Source organism: Marmota marmota, unplaced genomic scaffold (assembly GCF_001458135.2).
Source record: "Marmota marmota marmota unplaced genomic scaffold, marMar, whole genome shotgun sequence".
Taxonomy (NCBI): domain Eukaryota; kingdom Metazoa; phylum Chordata; class Mammalia; order Rodentia; family Sciuridae; genus Marmota; species Marmota marmota.
The window spans coordinates 35,545,783-35,562,402 of record NW_026000240.1 but is presented as its reverse complement, the minus strand read 5'-3'; the positions used below and the strand labels follow the sequence as shown (position 1 = coordinate 35,562,402).

The 16,620-nt window shown below is 41.6% G+C and overlaps 1 protein-coding gene and 1 pseudogene across 3 annotated transcripts in view; one reads left to right on the top strand and one right to left on the bottom strand.

Annotated features, from left to right (window-relative positions):
* The window catches only part of Rhoa (ras homolog family member A), a 49,659-nt gene that overhangs the window by 8,072 nt on the left and 24,967 nt on the right, over nt 1-16,620 (bottom strand). For all 3 annotated transcript variants that reach the window (XM_048794066.1, XM_015487204.2, XM_015487205.2), the window contains 2 exons: nt 11,417-11,574; nt 4,056-4,176 (listed from right to left, as the gene is read on the bottom strand). In XM_048794066.1, the coding sequence (XP_048650023.1) occupies nt 4,056-4,176; nt 11,417-11,572 (277 nt within the window). In that variant the 5' untranslated portion in view covers nt 11,573-11,574. The remainder of the gene's footprint in view (nt 1-4,055; nt 4,177-11,416; nt 11,575-16,620) is intronic.
* On the top strand, nt 7,974-8,935 carry LOC125613543 (annotated as a pseudogene).

Below are 16,620 nucleotides of genomic sequence, written 5' to 3'. Positions count from 1 at the left end.
AAAAATTCTCTCTCTCTCTCTCTCCCACTCTTAAAAAAAAAAAAAAATAAAGAGAGAGAGAGAGAGAGAGATTTTAATATTTTTTTAGTTTTCGGCAAACACAACATCTTTGTTTTTACGTGGTGCTGAGGATGGAACCTGGGCCGCACGCATGCCAGGCGAGCGCGCTACCGCTTGAGCTTGAGCCACATCCCCAACCCAAAAGGAATCCTAGTTCAAGGGTCACAAATTAGTAGATGCTCAATAATTACTTGAGCATCTACTAATATCTACTAGAATTTTTTTTATTATTGTTACATAGTTCTTGACATATCGTATTTCATACATTTGATTCAAGTGGGTTATGAACTCCCATTTTTACCCTGTATACATTTTGCAGAATCACTTCGGTTACACATCCACCTTTTTACATTTTGCCATACTAGTGTCTGTTGTATTCTGTTGCCTTTCCTATCCTCTACTATCCTCCCTCCCCTCCCCTCCCATCTTCTCTCTCTACCCCATCTACTGTAATTCATTTCTCTCCCCTCTTTTTTTTAACCCTTTCCCCTCACTTCCTCTTATATGTAATTTTGTATAACTCATTGTTATAGAATTTATTTTTAAGTTAAATTTTACTGGAACCCATCCAAGCTCATTCATTCCCATGTTTTCTGTGGATGTTTTCATGCTACAACAGTAGAGGTGAGTAGTTATGGCAAAGTTAAATCATGGCTGCAAAGCCAAAAATACTATTAGTTTTTTTTAATAGAACTTTGCCAACCTGAGGTCCTAAGAATCTAGAATTCAGATCAACTGCCAGTGAGACAACAGAGGCTCCAAAAAACAAACTGTTTATAATCACAGGGGTTAGCCAGAAGCAGGGCTAAAACTCAACAGCTTCCTTTCTTTCTCACTAGAGAGTCACTGGCTTGCTTTTATATTATTTTTGATACTGGGGATAAAACCCAGGGTGGCCTCTTGCATGCTACAAAAGTACTCTGCCACTGAGCTACACTATACCCCAGTCATTTTCTGAATTTTTATTTTTGAGACAGGATCTCACTGAGTTGCTAAGATTGGTCTTGAACTTGCATTCTACCACAGGGCTACAACCCCAGCCCTTTTCTGACACATTTTTAACTGAGGAAAATTACTGGTGGTATTCTACCCCCACTCCCTAACATAGGTACTCTATGAAATTCTCTTGCAATGACATCAAGCAAGGGTATAGCATTCTTCTGCACTCAGATGTGTCTGTATATGCGGGAGATCAATCTCTTTGCCTATTTATTTTCTATTTTTCCTCTGTTCCCTAGGGCCTGCCCTCTGTGGAAGGGGCTAGCATAAACAAGCCATGGTGCTAGGTGTGACAGCACACAATTGTAATGCCACCAACTTGAGAAGCTGACGCAAAACCCTGTCTCAAAAGGGGGGGGTGGGCTGGGAATGTAGCTCAGCAGTATAGTACCACTGGGTTCAATCCCTAGCACTTCAAAAAAACAAAACAAGAAAACCAAGCCATGGATAGTGAACAAGCAGAGGCTAAAAATGTCCTTTGAGAGTAGGAGACATGTTCACCAATCACCAATCCTCCCAGTACTGGGGATTAAACCCAGGGGCACTCCACCACTGAGCTACATCCCCAGCCATTTTGGGGGGTACCAGGGATTGAACTCAGGGGTACTTGACCATTGAGCCATTTATTTATTTATTTTTATTTTTAGAGAGAGAGAGAGAGAATTTTTTATTTTTATTTTTTTTTAGTTCTTGGCGGACACAACATCTTTGTTTGTATGTGGTGCTAAGGATCAAACCCTGGCCGCATGCATGCCAGGAGAGCATGCTACCGCTTGAGCCACATCCCCAGCCACAGCCATTTATTTTTTAATTGTAGTCAGACACAATGCCTTTATTTTATTTATTTGGATGTACCTTAGTTGGTAGAGTGCTTGCCTTACAGGATCAAACCCAGGGCCTCACACGTGCCAGGTGAATGCTCTACTACTGAGCCACAACCCCAGCCCCCACAGTCCTATTTTTTGTTCTTTAGAGACAGGGTCTCACTGAGTTGTTTGGTGCCTCGCTTTTTGCTAAGGATGGCTTTGAACTAGCGGTCCTCCTGCCGCAGCCTCCTGAGCCACTGGAATTACAGGTGTATGCCACCATGCCAGGCATCCTCAGCCTTTTTATTTTTTATTTTGGACAGAGTCTTGATAAGTAGTTGAGGCTGGTGTCAAACTTTGGATACTTATGTCTCAACCTCCGGAGTTACGAGGATTATAGGCATGTGCCACTGCCGCAGAGACAGAAGAGGAACAATATTTTGTTCTGAAGGTAGTTTGTCCTTAAAGAATTATATTCTGGATGATGAGAATTCAAAGTCCTCCTCATTCCCATAGCATTTAGTTTAAGACTTTTACGCATGTGTCTGAGATGCCAAATAACTCCATTTTCTATATGATCTAAAGCTCTGCCTCCAGTCTCCAGGGTCTTTTTGCAGTCCCTGAAAGGAAGCCAGGTTAGTCTATAAACCAAATTAGGTCAGGTGTGGTGGTGTACACCTGTAAACTCACCGACTTGAGATGCTGAGGCAGGAGGACTGCAAGTATGAAGCCAGTATGGGTTTTAGTGAGACCTTGTCTCAAAATAAAAAAGAGCTGGGTGCGGTGGTACACGCCTGTAATCCCAGAGGCTTGGGAGGCTGAGGAAGGATGATTGCTAGTTCAAAGCCAACCTCAGCAAGACCCCTATTAAAAAAGGGCTGGGGATGTGGCTCAGTGGTATAGTATCCCTGGTTCACTCTCCAGTACCACCAAAACCAAAACAACCACAAAACTAAAAATGAAACTGCTGAAAATGACCTAAATGGACCAATGGCGGCAGGGACTACCTGCTGTTTCTCAGTCCTGGCAGACACTGCCTATGGGACTCAATTCATGACCTCGAACAAGTGGCTCAATGTCTTAAATGACCTAGTATTATCATTAAAGTGGGGACAATAATGACAAAAGCACAATCATTCTAACCCTAAGTACTCAAGCAACCAGCAGGCCTTAAAAACCTGTTTGAGTTAATAATCCCAATATCCCTAGGCCTACCTGCTGCCCTGTCATGATAATGCTGTAGCACCAAGTTAATATATCACAGAATCTTTAATACAAACTAAAAGCAAATTTTATTTCAGTTTTGGTTCACAGCATGAAGCCAGTATTAATAGTCTTTTTCTAAAGTATAAAAGCTTTTTCTGAAGTATGTGGCCACCTGTGCTAGTGAAATGGTCAGGCTAAAGTCTCTTATTACCAACTAAGACACTTAAGGGCAAAGATAGAGCTTTTAGGAAAGAAACAGACATGGCCTTAAAAAAGAAAGAGCATATCGGGCGCATGCCTGTAATCCCAGTGACTTGGGAGGCTGAGGCATAAGGATGGTAAGCAAGTTCAAGGCCAGCCTCAGCAATTTATTGAGGCCCTATGCAATTTAGCGAGATCCTGTCTCAAAATTAAAAACTAAAATGGACTGGATATGTAACTCAGTGGGTTCAAGCCCCACATTGGTTCAAGCCCCAGTACCAAAAAAAAAAATAAAGAAAGAAAAAGCAAAGTTAGCAGCCAAGATATTGAGATGTTGGCAGGCAAAAGATTAAATAGGAAGCACTGATAAAATAACAGAGACAACCAAAAATCTTCTCCAAATCTTAGTCTAAGAGATGGCATTGTATCTGAAATCTACCTACTTACAAGATGGATACAATAGTAGTAGGGCTAGAGGTGGTGATCAGTGGTAGAGCACTTGCCTAGCACATGCTAGGCTCTGGATCCCATGCAACCCCCAGAATTGTAAAGGAAGGGGAAAAAAAAAATAAGCACAATACCTACTGGAGACCTAGGCTGAAAAAGGACTCATAACCCCAACCTCTATAGTGCCAGGGCTCCAGGTTTCTGGCCATGATGACTCCACTCTTCTGCAGTTCATGTCTACTTTTCAGCAACTTGATGCCCAGAAAAAAACTGAAAAAAAGAGATGCCTGCCACATAAACAGGCAGTGACAAACATTAAGCTGCAGGATCACTCACCTAAACTATCAGGGCTGTCAATGGAGAAACACATCAGTATAACATCAGTGTCTGGGTAGGAGAGGGGCCTCAGGCGATCATAATCTTCCTGCCCAGCCGTGTCCCACAAAGCCAACTCTACCTGTGATAGGAAAAACAACCACAGGAGTGCAAAGTTAATCCCACTACCTATTTTAAGAAAAAATAATGTTTATCACAGTACATTTGAACATATCATTCCAAATAATAAAATACAGAAGTATTCATTTTATGAGACTTAAACTCAAATGTAAAGGACATGTTTAAATAAAGTGGCACAATTAAAAATGTCTGATCAAAATACCTTTGTAGCTTATAAGTATTTCATTATAAATAACATTACAGAAGGAAACAAAGTGGGTAGACAGGAAATCAAACTGTAAATAATATTTCACCAGGTTAACAAAGCACACAGGAAAACCACCAGAGTAACTTTTCTTAATACACTTTCATTCAAACCATTTTCTTATTTCATGTCATCTCCTCACTCTCCCCCAGTGTGGAAACACTGAAACAAGTGTGTATTTGAGTTTGTAAGAAAAAATACAAAGCCAGGTGTGGTAGCATACGTCTGTAATCTTAGGGACTTAGGAGGCTAAGGCAGCATAATCCTAAATTTGAGGCCAGCATTGGCAACTTAGCAAAACAGTGTCTCAAAATAAATTAAAAAGGGGCTGGGGATGTAGCTCAGAAGCAGAGCAAACAACAACAACAACAACAAAAGCCATTAACAAAATAAAACAAAAACCCCACAAAACCACACCACCACCAACATGCCTAGTGTTAGGCAAGGGCTGAAATCACAGGAAAGGTCTATGGCTCTGCCTTTATTGTTCAAGAAATGGCTGAATGAGTATATCACATAAGGTAGGGAAGTACCCCTTTCACATTTGGGAATATGCTCACCCTCCCATAGTAGGGTGACGCCTGGGTTCTGAACAAAGGTCTCCTTTCACACTGTTCAGCAATGCAGCCAGTTCTATTATCTCTTCTCAGAAGTAGATTTGATATTTAATACTCTCTGCTCACTGGCTCATTGAGGCCCCAGGGGTTTCGCTGGTGTATGTTCAGGCATAGTGGCACATGCCTCTAATCCCAGTGGCTCAGGAGGCTGAGGCAGGAGGATTGCAAGTGTTTGTTTCTGGTCTTGCCCCTTACTTCCTCACTTGCCATCTTGCCTTGCTGCCCCCTTCTATAACTCCCTCAATTTGATGCTTCCAAACACTTGAAAGTTTTTGGTTAAATCTCTAGTACCAATGCTTGAAACACCTTTCTTAGGTTTTTGCAGCACAAATTTCACTTTGTAAACGTTTCTTACTTAAAGTTGATGGCTAATGATCTCTATCAACTACAACCTCTGTCATAGGGTATATCACTCTGAATCTCTACAATGTCTACTGAATCACTGTCATGTATAATATCAGTTTGATATACAGTAATACCTAATCTTTACAACTTTTCTGATTTCAGAATGGTAGAGCTCCTTCACTCCCTGCCAAATCCCATTCTCCTGCCACATTCATATCCCATGGGTGTTCAGTCAGAAACATCCAACCTTGACTGGCTCCTAATAAATGCTTCCAGAGTACAGTGTCTGTCTCTTATCAGCAGGCCTGTTCCTGGGACCAAGAGCATTTATCATCTTGCATGGCTCCCTAGGCTCTATAATGAATACTGTTGCATGAACATACCTAGGCAGCTCCCTCTCCTATGTGGGGGCTCCTAAAGTGTTCCAAGTAGGCAGCTAACCTGTGATACCTTTCTCCAGATCCAACCACGCTTATTTTAGGGGCCTCATCTTGAGTAAGAGACTCCTTGTCTTACTGTGATCAGTCATGTTCAAAGCTGGCAGCACAAGAAAGATAATCATAAACCACTCTTCAAGGTTTCAAGTCAAGGTCCCTGAAGTCCTATGGGCAAGATCCTAGTTATTCTAAGATGCCCAGGAATGCATGATGCTTCAAAAAGGACAAGAGGTGTTGGGGCCCCAAAATATACATTCTGCCCAGATGGGAAACAAATTTCTTTTGCTTTTTTTTTGGGGTGGGGGGGGGTGGCAACAAGGAACTGAACCCAGGGATCACTTAACCACTGAGCCACATCCCCAGCCTTTTTATTTTGAGATAAGGTCTCACTAAGTTGCTTTGAGCCTCATTGCTAAGTTGCTGAGACTGGCTTTGAACCTGCAATACTCCTGCCTCAGCCTCCTGAACCTTTGGCATGACAGGCCATGTGCCACCGTGCGTGGTGGGAAACACTTTTAACTGATGGTTATGAATACAGAGCAAATCTCTGGAGGGAACGTCAAAGGAAAACCATTAATATATACTCATTAGGTTTTGGGGAAATAAGCTACACAAATACCAACCTGACCTTGCTTCTTTCGAGTCAGTGGATCATTCTATGTATGATATAGTAATCTTAGATAAGTGGCTGCTATGTGATAGCAGTCCCAAAGATTTTAGCACACTTTCACTCACTCAGTTTGTCACAAATGTGAACTTGGGTTCAATCCCTAGTACCAAAGTTCTGTTAGGGTAGAATTTCTTATATTCTTTTTTTCATTCTTAGCCCAGAAAGGCACCTTTGGGGTTCGCTCTTACTACCATGAGTTTGATTCATCAGAGACCACTTTTCATTTTGATAAAAAAAAAAAAAAAACTACAAACTGTAAAAGATTTTTGGGCTGGGACCAGGGGTGCAACCTGTAATCCCAGCAACTCAGGAGGTGAGGTTCTAAAGCAGTTTAGTAAGACCCTGTCAAAGAAAGAAAGAAGGAAGGACTGGGGATATAGCTCAGTCATAAAGAATACCTGGGTTCAATCTCCAGTATTGGGGGGGTGATGGCTGAGTTTTGAGTACAGTATAGTTTAGCCCAATTCTGATGTTTTTTTTTACCATCCACAGGTGCTAGATTTGTTGTCTCTGTTCAGCAAAGAATTGAAGAACAGGACACAGAGATAGTAAGCAAGCAGGTTTACTGCAAAAGTGACAGACACAAACTTCTCCAAAGAGAAGGGGCCCAGAGCCAAGAGTCTGCTGGAGGAGTTTTGGCTTGTTCTTTAATGGCCCCTGACATTTTCTCCTTTCCTTATCTCTTCCATGTCCATGCTCTCTCCTCACTATTATTGATTAGTATGTCCATGCACCTGTTCTTTTTTTTTTTTAACTGAATTCCCCATTTAGGGGCACTCCCCGCTTAAGAGTACAAAAGTGTTTGATTGGGTCCCCTGCTTATGTCCGTGAGCACTTTCATCAACCAGGAAGAGGACCTCATTAGAAAACCTTCTCCACAGGCTGGAGCTGGGGCTGAGGCTGAGCAGTAGCACACTTGCCTGGCATGTGTGAGGCACTGGGTTCAATTCTCAGCACCACATACAAAAATAAATAAAGGTCTATCTTTATTTATTTTTTAACTAAATAAAGACCTTCTCCATGCTCCTTGGTTCTGGCCCTGCCCCTGACCTTCCACTCACCATTTTGTCTTGCTGCCTAAGCCCTTCTATAGCTCCCTCACTTTGATGCTTCCAAACACTTCAATTACTTCACAGAACCCTGATATCACCTAAGCCATTTTACAAATGATAAAGGACCATTGAACTAACAGAAAACCCTATAATGATAACTCTCTGGAATTATAAGCAGCTGGCCTAACCCACTTTTCACACATGATGCCACAAGGAAGGGAGGGATAGGTGATTCTGGGGCAGAAAGGAATGGTAGGTAAAGGAGGCAAGTAAGAAAGGAAATAGAATTATGGAAGCTAATGTATTATGCACATGCCCAAGAGGACTAAACATGTTGTTCTAATTTTCTTTTTATCCAGTTGACCCATTTGCTGGGAGTTTCATTCCTTTTCAGAATATGCATAGGAGGCTTTAAGACTGTCATATCATCAGCATGGAGCCTGAGGAGACCTAGGCAACTTCAGAAGGAGGGCCACTGGAAAAGCTAAACCAGAAAACAGGCAGAGGAAGAGCAAGAGGAACCCGAAGAAGCAGCTTGCAGCGAGAAACAGGTGATGCCGCGTCCCGCTGTGCTTCTGATCCCTGCACGTCTGCAACCTGCTCAGTGCCTACTGTGAGGTTGGGCACATTTTCTTCCAGGCTGAGAACCAGTTTGTAGACTCTGGAGGAAAAAAGTAATCCAAGTACAGCAAGGACTATACCAAGGGCTGGATGGTGTTCGGTGACAAGCGACAAGCGTGGCCAAGAGGGTAACAGCCAGTCTGCACAATACTCCCATGGGTACCCGCAGACGCAGCAGCTTCCATTATGACCTGTGGAACCTCAAGTATCTGCACCATTTTACTTGGTCCCACTTCAGTGAATACCTTGCCTTTGAGAAGGCAGCAGAAGAGGTCAAGCATGAGAAAGACTTCGAAGTGTAGAGCGGGGAGAGCACTTCCTTGCTGCTCATGGGGATCCTACCTGCCCATGCTGTTCCTGGGCCGTTTGTCCAGTGTCCCATGGCACAGGAGCTAAAGGTTCAGAAAGCAGCTCGTCCAGGAGGACGCGAAACGGCTTGCTGGGCTACAGCCCAGGACCAGCTCCACTCCAACTGAGGGCTCCTTGCCAGAATCTTTGGAGCCCCACCACCCTCAGAGAGTAAAGAGGAACCTCCTCAGACAAGGGACTCATGAGGGGTAGGGAGGCCCCTTTCACCTCCTATCGCTGCTCACCTGTCTACTTCATGCTGGAATGATACTGACACCCAGGCAAACATTTTCAGCCTGTTTCTGAGAGCAGGAATCTCTGGTGAAGCCCAGGCATGGAAGTTCTGTGGGCCTTCCCTCCTCTTGCCCAACTCCTGTAATTGCCTGGCTCAGGCACCTTATTCATATTAGCATGATTATGACTATTGCAGATGTCTGGTTAGTCTTGCTTGACTTGGTAGCCTGCTTCTTGCTTAGTAGGATCCCTTAAAAATGCCACTTTCTTGGGCTGGGGTTGTGGCTCAGTGGTACAGTGCTCACCTAGAATGCATGAGGCACTGGGTTCAATCCTCAGCACCACATAGAAATAAGGTAAAGATATTGTGTCCAGGGCTGGGGATGTGGCTCAAGCAGTATAGCGCTCGCCTGGCGTGCGTGCGGCCCGGGTTCGATCCTCAGCACCACATACAAAGATGTTGTGTCCACCGAAAACTAAAAAATAGATACTTTAAAAAAAAAAAAAAAAAATGCCCCTTTCTTGGCCCCAGGAATGGCCTTTATTTGCAGCTAGAGTAGAAATGGATGGTCCAGGCAGACTTGTTCTGTTTACTGAATATAGTTAAAGAAGCAACATCATTTTATTTAGAAATAGACATAATAGTTAATGGGTTGGGAATGGACTGGGAACCTCCTTCCAAATGCATTTAAAGGGGAAAAAATGCTTTTAGTTTTAAGGGCTATAGTCATTCAGCAGATTTCAATTTTCATCTTGTGTTACATTCATTGACCTTCACTCCATCTCCTTGTCTCATAGCCTCCTTTCAACCTAGATCTTTTTTTCCCCTTCCTATTTAGTTCTTTAGTCCAAAACATTTATCTAGTACATTTATTAAACCATAGTGAGAAACTGTGACAATGGGTGATAATGACCTTGGTGGTTAAGAGTCTTACAGATCACGGAATAAGATAGTTGAGCATCATGGTAGAAGCATATAAGAAACAGAGTTGGGGCCAGGGCAGGACATGCAGTGCTTTCAGTGTGGACCTGATTCCTGATCACCGGCAGCAGAAGTCTTCAAGTCTCCCAAGTTCATTGCTGGAAGCAAACTGGGAAAATGGCACAGTAGAAGTCTGAACAAGTCTGGTTTGCTCCTATGGTTCAAACTGCTTCATAGATGGAGTGTTGGGGCAAACCACTGTAAAGGGCAGATGCTTGGAAGGAAGTTGGAAACAAAGATCCCTCAAGTGCACTTACATGTGTGTTAAGGCTGTAAGGGATTCACAAATACATGCAGAGCAGTCCTGATTGCTTCAAAGAGTCAGGATGAATCATCAGAATGAACTGAAAACCTGGGAGTCACAATAAACTGAAGTCTATGCCCAGTCTCAGATTAAAACATCATAATCCAGCAGGAAGTGCTTGTTGAATGTAATTATAATTTGGTTTTGCTTGTGCTATTTCTTTAGTTTCTTGGTAACCTCCCCCATCCCATTAATGTAATTATCCATGTTTTTTGGAGTACAGTGGATTCATCTACTTCTTTAGCTGTAAAATAGGCATATTGTGATCTTTTAAAAAAGAGAATACGTATAGGAGGTCAAGTAAGAAATTATTTTGACAACAAGAGGGAGTAGAAGATGAATTCCATAAGACCTATGTCCTACTCTTGTTATAGGGCTTCTAGGTCAGACATGGGGAACACTGGCCTTGTTATCAATGACTGGAAATCAAAACAACTATAGCAGGCTCTTTTATGTTAAAGTCAAGAAACAAAACAAAAAATGCTTCGTGTGGTGGCATACACCTGCAATCCAGCTACTTGGGAGGCTGAGGCAGGAGTGTCACAAGTCTGAGGCTGCTTGGGCAATTTAGCAAGACTGTCTCAAAATATTAAAAAAATTTAAAAAAGCTCTCTCACTGGCAGAGAGCTTGCCTCGTAGGTGTGAGGTCCTGGGTTTAATGCCTAGTACTGTTAAATAAATAAACTTGGATGTTTTTTAAATGTCACAACCCACTGAGAAGCACAATTAATAAGGACCTCTTGAAAAGTAATTTCCTACTTGGATGTGTGTCTATGTGTGTTGCTGGGGACTGAACCGAAATCCTTGTGCATAAAACGCAAGCACTCTACCAACTAAGCTATATCCCCAGTCCTCATACTTGGGCATTTGATGAAATACAGACAGAACAAAAACAGTCTATCCATGCAAAAATGTTCATCTGATTATTATCTATTTTGTAACTAAATTTCAAATATAAATAAACTTAAAAAGAAATCATATACTAAGGCTGCCCCAATGTAAAATACACACAAATGTATAAAGTCTGGACAAGAACAGTTTAAAAATGAATGAAGTTGGTAGGGTGTGATGAAGCACACCTGTATTCCTAGTGACCTGGGAGGCTGAGGCAGGAGGATTGCAAGTTTGAGGCAAGATCTGGCAACTTAGTTAGACCCTGTCTGAAAATAAGAGAGACCAACACTCTAGGTTCAATCCCAAGTATGGCAAAACAAGAAAAAAGTGGACTAAAATGACATGATGAGAATGGATGACATTTTTGTTATATCTTGTATTTTTTTAAATATATATCTTGTATCTAAAGACACAAAAAGGTGTAATTCTCTACAGGCTCTCTGAACAGCCTAATATGCAGAATGACATCAGATATTATGGGAAATGTACTCACCTGCTTTCCATCCACTTCAATATCTGCCACATAGTTCTCAAACACTGTGGGCACATACACTTCTGGGAACTGGTCCTTGCTGAAAACTATGAGCAAGCATGTCTTGCCACATGCTCCATCACCAACAATCACCAATTTCTTCCTGATGGCAGCCATAGCTTAAACACAAAACAAAGGTGTTATTTAGAATACATAAGAAGTTACGGCACACGTATTTGTGGCCGTGGGGCACAAGCCTCAGCATACACAAAGTTCTAATACACTGTTCCACTTGGCACCAAAAGACTAAACACAAAACAAGGAGGTCTATTCCTTCCACTTCTATCCAACATAATATACAAGGTTCTGGCCAGGACAATTAGGTATGAACATGAAATAAAAGGCAACCAGATTATAAAGGAATAAGTAAAACTGTCTGATTCATACATGGTATGACCTTAGCAGGGTACAGAGGTACAAACCTGTGATCCCAGAGCTGGGGAGGCTGAGGCACTAAGTAACTCAGTGAGACCCTGTCTCTAAATAAAATAACAAAATAGGGCTGAGGGTGTGGCTCAGTGGTAGAATGCCCCTAAATTCAATCCCTGGTACCAAAATATATATATATTATCCTATACATGGAAGTCCTAAGAAATCCATTAAAATTTTTTTAGAATATATAAATTCAGCAACACTATGATACAAGATCAACATAAAAAAATCAGCAGTATTTTTATACTCTAACAATGAATAATCTGAAAATGAAATATAAAAAATTCATTCATAACATCATTCAGAAAGAATAGTAATAAAATTAACTAATATAAAACTTAAAGACTCTGAAAAACCACAAAATATTACTAACTATAGCTAAATAAATGAAAAAAAAAGTCATGAATTGAAAGACAACACTGTTAAACATTAATATCTTCCAAGTTAATCCACTGATTCAACATAATCCCTATCAAACATAATCCCTATCAAAATATCAACATAATCCCTATCAAAATATCAGCTGGCTTCTTTGTAGAAACCGATAAACCAGTCAGAAAATTCACCTGGAAAGTTATGAACCTAGAATAGTCAAAATAATCTTGAAAAAGAACAAAGTTGTAGTGTGCAACTTTGAGTCTCTTTTCAAAGCTAAGAGAACTCCATAATGTTCTCACTACATTCCTTAGAACATATCTTCACCATTGAGTGAAATGGTCAGGGCTAATGCAGAGCAGATTGGTTTGTGCCCAAAGTCAAAACAACCATCTGGGTGCAATGGTGCATGCCTGTCATCTCAGCTATTTGGGAGGCTGAGGCAGCAGGATCACAAGTTTGAGGTCAGTCTGGGCAATTCAGCAAGACCATATCAAAATATAAAAATTTTTAAAGGGGATGATGGGAGCTGGGAATGCAGCTCAGTGGTAAAGCACCCAAGGTTTCAATCTCCAGTATGCCCCCCACCCCCGGCCCTGATCAACTGGGACATTATAGGAAGCAAAAAATTAAACAGGAATTTTCTGATTCAAGAAAATGCCATCTGTAATCACAGGAGCTCAGGAGGCTGAGGCAAGAGGACTGCAAGTTCAAAGCCAGTGCCAGCAATTTAGCAAGGTCCTAAGCAACTCAGACGCTGTCACAAAATGAAACATAAACCAAGCATGGCATCACACGTAATCCCATCGGTTCAGGAGGCTGAGACAGGAAGGTCAAGAACTCAGAGCCAGGGGCTGGGGTGTGGCTCAGAGGCACAGCGCGCCTACCATATGTAAGGCACCTGGTTTGATCCTCAGCACCACACTCTCACTCAGTGAGACCCTGTCTCTAAAGTACAAAGTAGGGCTGGGGATGTGGCTCAGTGGTTGAGTTCAATCCCTGGTACCAAAAAAAAAAAAAAAGTAAAATAAAAAAAAGGGCTGGGGATGTGGCTCAGTGGTTAGGCACCCCTGGGTTCAAGCGCAGACACCTAAATAAAGAAATAAATAAGAGAAATAATGACCATCTTTAAACAGCATCATTCCTAGAAGGCACTCAATTAAAGAAATAATCTATCTCATTTTTGTTTGTTGTTTTGTGGTGCTGGGGATGGAACCAGGGCCTTGTGCATGCAAGGCAAGAACTCTACCAACTGAGCTATATCCCTAGCCCAGGAAATACTGTATTTCATTCTAATGTAAAAACACAAAAAGTAAAAATGCCAGGAAACAGCAAAAGAGGCTCTACCAACCAAACATTCTATGGAGAACATTTGGCCCAGGAGCAATGTAAAAACCATTTCAACCATCATTGGTGAAAGACAAAGAGATTATGGGACAAAATAAAAACCTATGGTTCTAGGATTCTGGGGGATGCTGGTCATCTGGTATAAAAGTGGAGCTGTTAACAAGAAGTAAAAAATACAAATGTCAAGAAACCAAACTTGCTATTTTTTTTAAAATATCCCAGGAAAAAAAAATTCACAGAAGTGTCTTTACCTTTCACTTTGCTATAATTCTTTTTTTTAAAGAGAGAGAGAGAGAGAGAGAGAGAGAGAGAGAGAGAATTTTAATATTTATTTTTTAGTTTTTCGGCAGACACAACAACTTTGTTTGTATGTGGTGCTGAGGATCGAACCCAGGCCGCACGCATGCCAGGCAAGCGCGCTACCGCTTGAGCCACTTCCCCAGCCCCTTTGCTATAATTCTAATACAGTAGGTATACCAGATGATGCCAAATTAAGAAAGAAAACTACGTTGGGCAAGATGGCGCACACCTTTAATCCCAGCAGCTCAGGAGGCTGAGAAAGGAGGATCACAAATTTATAGCCAGCTTCAGCAATGGATAAGGCACTAAGCAACTCAGTGAAGACCCTGTCTCTAAATAAAATACAAAACAGGGCTGGGGATGTGGCTCAGTGACTGAGTGCCCTAGGTTTAATTTCCAGTACCAAAAAGAAAAGAAAGGGAAACTACATTGGGTCCTCATTTTGTAGACTAGGTTCTGTCTCAGACATAATTCTTTAGTGCTCTGACAGGAGGTTTACTTTTCTAGGAAGTCAATTATAACTTATCTACTTGAGTTACTTATAAAAGTAAGCAAATGACTATATATTCTGTAATAGTTCTTAATTACTTTATGTTCAAAACTTTTAAATAGCTGGGAGCAATGGTTAATTTCCTGTGATCCCAGTAGGTTGGAAGGCTAAGACAAGAGGATCTCAAGTTCGAAGACAGCCTTAGTAATTTATCAAGGCCCTAAGCAACTTGGTGAGATCCTGTCTTAAAATACAAATAAAATACCAAAAAAATGGGGGGTGGCAGTGGCTGGGGATGTAGTTCAGTGGTAAAGCACCTCTGGGTTCAAGCCCCAGTATCAAAAAAAAAAAAAAAAAAACTTTTTTTTTTTTTTTTTTTTTGCAGTGCTGTATGCCTGTATTTTCAACAACTGAGGGAGGCTACAGCAGGAGGATTGCCAAATGTATTGAGGCACTTGAGCAGATTATATTAAGTGGTTTCTGCTAACAAAGGAAACAAGATCACCCAGGTGAACCTGAGCATGGGGGCATACACCAGAAGCTGAGGTAGGAATATTGTGAGTGCAAAGCCAGTCAGGGCAATTTAGTGAGACCCTGTCCCAGGATTTAAAGAGGGCTGAGAAGTGGTAGAGCACTTAAGCATGAGAAAACAAAATACTGCCATACATTTCCCACTCAAGTGCAAAATAATTTTAAAATGAGTGTCTAAGAAAAGTAAGGGCTATGTGCAGTGGCCCAAGTAATTTCCATAAATCCTAATTAACAGGAGCAACCAGCTCACTGACTCTCATGGGCCCATATCCTACCCCTCCTTACATAGCACTCTCTATTAAAAGGGCTATGAAGACTAAAGCAAGCATTTCTCCTGGGGTCTGGCATCACAGAAGTCAATCAATAAATGATAGTTATCACTAACTACACATTCTCTCCTATCTAGGCCCACCCAACATCAGGTCCTCCAATACTTTATTGTTTTCTCACCTATGGCCACCTACCCCATCCCCAATCTCTTCCTCTCTACTGTTTCCCTGTACTTAGTTTACAATAGTGTGCAGGGCACTCTTGCACATGCATACTGAGGTATTCCCCTAGCTTCTGCTCCTATTTTAAAACCACATTCATGCTTTCCTTTAGTTACCTTGCTCTTTATGACTTGTTTCAAAAACAAGATATATACTCGCTTTGCTTAAATTCTTCAAATCTGCCTTCTGTCTAAACTTCTATTAACACTTAAAGAGTTATCAATGACCTGCCATTAAAATCCCCCCCCCCCCATTTAACCCAGGGGCACTTTACCACTACCACTGAGCCATATCCCCAGCCCTTTTATTTATTTATTTATTTATTTTTGGGATATGGACTAATTAAGTTGCGGAGGCTGGGTTTGAACTTGTGATCTTCCTGCCTTCTGAGCTGCTGGGATTACAGGCATGCCCCACCAGGCCTGGCCTGATTGTTTTTTTTCTTATTGCTACAACTTAACTCCCTATCCTTGCTCATCCACATCTAATCATTCCTCCCGTGATTGTTTGCTTTACTTCTCTACCTCTGGAGATTTCAGTTTCTCACATATCACTTCTGTTCACATGACTCCCAAACCTACATCACTGTGGCTCTGTTCCCAAACTCCTATCATACCTTAATGCTGTGCTCCATTGGTGGTACCTCAGACATCAACATCTCTAAGACATCACTCCAACTCTAACCAAAACTTTTTTCAATGCCTCCAATATTGGTGATAAAAACAGGTTGCCAATCCTAGCCTACACAACTCACTCATGTAGGAAACCCTGGTGTTAAATGATTTTCTTGCTTCTTCTGTTCTCCATTTCAGGTTCTGGAAAATTCTTCGTCACTACCCTCTTTTCATCCCCATAATCATCAGTCCAGTTCAAGTTCTCAGTACTGCTTATCTAGACAAAAACAAAAGTCCAACTGATCTTGTCTCTTTTCTCCTACCTGCTGAAGATAAATTCCTGATTTCCATGGCTGGGGTACAGCCCATCACACTGATTCTCAATGCCAAAATCAGGTCCTCACACTTCAACCCGGACTTTGGGGTCTTCTAAAACTGTAACAGCCAAATATTTTCTTTTCCCATCTCTCTATTACTTATCACACACCTAGTTCCATTAACTGGTGTTGTATATATCTTCTACCTCAGCTCAAAGCAATGCCTTCTCTGAAAATCTTTTCCCTTTCTTCAGTGGGGGGGGGGGGG